This window comes from Solanum verrucosum, unplaced genomic scaffold (genome assembly GCF_900185275.1).
Source record: "Solanum verrucosum unplaced genomic scaffold, falcon-dt-bn FXZP01000769.1, whole genome shotgun sequence".
Classification (NCBI taxonomy): domain Eukaryota; kingdom Viridiplantae; phylum Streptophyta; class Magnoliopsida; order Solanales; family Solanaceae; genus Solanum; species Solanum verrucosum.
In genome coordinates, this window is record NW_026020808.1 from 1 (window position 1) to 3,680 (window position 3,680).

General features: G+C 33.7%; 1 protein-coding gene across 1 annotated transcript; it reads right to left on the reverse strand.

Moving 5' to 3' along the window:
- Nucleotides 1-588: 588 nt before the first annotated feature.
- On the reverse strand, nt 589-2,559 carry LOC125813202 (NAD(P)H-quinone oxidoreductase chain 4, chloroplastic). Its single transcript, XM_049492684.1, is given in 3 exon segments — nt 589-2,240; nt 2,242-2,294; nt 2,415-2,559. Coding segments are annotated over 3 exon segments (1,665 nt in total). The 3' UTR covers nt 589-773.
- Nucleotides 2,560-3,680: the final 1,121 nt, after the last annotated feature.

Here is a 3,680-nt window from a genome sequence, read left to right on the forward strand (position 1 = left end):
AGTGGTTAATAATGCACGTAAGTATGATGATATTGGGCTATGCAGCCCTTTTATGTGGATCGTTATTATCAGTAGCACTTCTAGTGATTACATTTCGAAAAAACAGAAAGCTTTTTTATAAGAGCAATGGTTTTTTTAAACGAGTCATTTTTCTTGGGTGAAAATTTGTCGAAAATACTTCGTTTTTTTGTGCTCAAAATTATTACAGGTCCCAATTGATTCAACAATTGGATTATTGGAGTTATCGGGTTATTAGTTTAGGATTTACTTTTTAACCATAGGAATCCTTTCGGGAGCGGTATGGGCTAATGAAGCTGGGGTCCTATTGGAATTGGGATCCAAAAGAAACTTGGGCATTTTTACTTGGATCGTATTTGCAATTTATTTACATACTCGAACAAATAGAAATTTGCGGGGTCCAAATTCTGCAATTGTAGCGTCTATAGGTTTTCTTATAATTTGGATATGCTATTTTGGGGTCAATCTATTAGGAATAGGGTTACATAGTTATGGTTCTTTTCCATCAACATTTAATTGAATTCAAGACAAGTTATTACAAATACAAGAGCGGGCGACGCATTGTATGAACCAGCATGCGGACCGTGTGAATCAAATATTGTATTGATGATTCACACGGTTTTCTACCATATGTAGTTCAATTTCATTGTTTTTACTTAATTCTTAAGTTAAGAGAAGAAAAAAAGTCTTCTTTTTTTCATTGTCCAAGAATGTTTTTAAAAACAAACATAGGTTTTTTTATTTCAGTCATCCAATTATCTATAAAAAAAATTAGATAGAATAACTTCGACCTTGTCAACTGCTAATGAAAGAACGAAATCGGGGTATATACCAATACCTATTACGGGTAAAAAGATGGAGATCGAAAGAAATAACTCTCGCGGTCCAGAATCAAAAAAAGAATCCTTCGGGGCGTTAAATAGCTTGTATCCATAGAACATCTGGCGTGGCATAGATAATGAATAAATAGGAGTTAATATAATTCCAATTGCCATTACAAAAGTAATTAGTAGTTTTGGAATTAAAAGATATTTTTGGCCGGTAATTATTCCAAAAAATACTATCAATTCGGCAACAAAACCACTCATACCTGGTAATGCAAGGGAAGCCATCGAAAAGCTACTGAACATCGTGAACATTTTTGGCATTGGAATAGCTATTCCGCCCATTTCGTCAAGATAAACAAGGCGGATTCTATCATAAGTCGTTCCCGCCAAGAAAAAAAGTGCAGCACCAATAAATCCATGAGAGATTATTTGTAAAAGGGCTCCATTAAGTCCCGTATCGGTTAGAGAACTAATTCCTATAATTATGAAACCCATATGGGAGACAGAGGAATAGGCTATTCTTTTTTTTAAATTCCGTTGGCCAAGAGATGTTGAAGCTGCATAGATTATTTGTATTGTACCTATTATCATCAACCAAGGAGAAAATATAGAATGGGCATGAGGTAATAATTCCATATTGATTCGAATTAATCCATACGCTCCCATTTTTAATAAGATTCCGGCTAGAAGCATACAAGTACTGTAATGTGCTTCTCCATGGGTATCTGGTAACCATGTGTGTAGGGGGATAATGGGCGATTTGACAGCAAAAGCAATAAAAAATCCAATATAGAAGATTATTTCTAAAACCACAGGATATGACTGATTAACTGATGTTTCAAAATTTAATGTTGGTTCATTAGAACCATATAAAGCAACACCCAAAACTCCCATTAAGAGAAAAACAGAACCCCCCGCCGTGTACAAAATAAATTTTGTAGCTGAGTACAGACGTTTCTTTCCTCCCCACATGGCTAGAAGTAGATAAACAGGAATTAATTCTAACTCCCACATGATGAAAAAAAGTAAAAGGTCCCGAGACGAAAATGATCCAATTTGACCACTGTACATTGCTAACATGAGAAAATGGAATAATCTAGAATCTCGAGTAACTGGCCAAGCCGCTAAAGTCGCTAAAGTAGTGATAAATCCTGTTAATAAAATGGGTCCTATAGAAAGTCCATCTATTCCTAATCTCCAATGGAAATCAAAAAAATCGATCCATTTATAATCCTCTACTAGTTGGATTAATGGATCATCCGATTGGAAATGATAACAAAATGCATAAGTTGTTAGAAGGAGTTCTAAAATACATATACATATCGTATACCACCTAATTACCCTATTTCCTTTATGGGGAAGAAAGAAAATTAAAGAACCCGCAAATATCGGAAAAAACGACAATTATTGTTAACCAAGGAAAATAATTCGTAGTAAAGACAAGATACACTTGGACCAAAAAAACCCGTGCTCAAAATATTTTTATTTTCGAGCACAGGTTTGTCGGTAAAAAAATTAAATGGATTCAAGTAGAGTTTTCTCGAACGTATCAATAAGCTAGACCCATACTGCGAGTTGTTTCATGCCATAAATAAACTCGGACACTCAAGAAATCTGTTGGACAGGCGGATTCACATCTCTTACAACCAACACAGTCCTCTGTTCGTGGAGCAGAAGCAATTTGTTTAGCCTTACAACCGTCCCAAGGTATCATTTCTAATACATCAGTGGGGCAGGCTCGGACACATTGAGTACATCCTATACACGTATCATAAATCTTTACTGAATGTGACATTGGGTCTATACGTTTTTGAATGTTATAAATTTTCGATCTAGTAAACTTAGAAACGAATCATATATTTAGATACCAGATGAATCAATGAGTTATCATGATTTTCTAATCAACCCCTTTCTGGATTGGTTTATGAGATATGAGAGAGGCCAAAATACTTTGATTTCTTATGTTTTGCAAACAAGATCATACTTTACGTAGTAAACATGCTAATTAAAATTGATTTCTCAATATTAGAATCTAGATGATTAATATTAATTATTCAACAAATTTGATTGGTTGATACGAGTTGATTTTCTGTTACGGTAAATTGATGAAACAATAGCCAGGCCAATGGCTGCTTCAGCGGCTGCAATAGCTATAACAAAAATTGAGAAAATGTCTCCCTTTAATTGACGATTATCAAAAAAATCAGAAAATGTTACAAAATTTATATTAACCGCATTCAATATAAGTTCAAGACACATAAGGGCTCTAACCATATTTCGACTTGTGATCAATCCATAGATACCGATAGAAAATAAATAGGCACTCAAAACAAGTACATGTTCGAGAATCATTAAACAACTCCTTATCAATCTCGACTCCTTTCAATATGAACAACAATTCAACTAATTTCATTGACTAGTATATAACAAGTATGGAACAAAGAAATAGATTGGTACTAGATTGACCTAAAGTCTTTCTATTTATCCAGCTAGAATTCAAATAGAATTCAAGGAAAATTAATGTGATAAGACAGAACAAAATTTTATTTGAATTCCAAGTTTTAATAGAAATTTTTTATTGACGAGCTACAGCAATTGCACCTATTAAAGCAACTAAAAGGATTATGGAAATAAGTTCAAATGGGAGAAAAAAATCTGTTGATAAATGAATTCCAATTTGTTGACTATTACTTAGAAAATCTTGCTCTATAATCTGGTTTGATCTTGTAGTCCAAATAATCCCGTACCATGACGTATCTGAAATAGTAGTAATTAGTGAAATAAAAAGACTTATACAAACCATCGAAGTAATTCCATCTCCTACGGTCCAAAGAT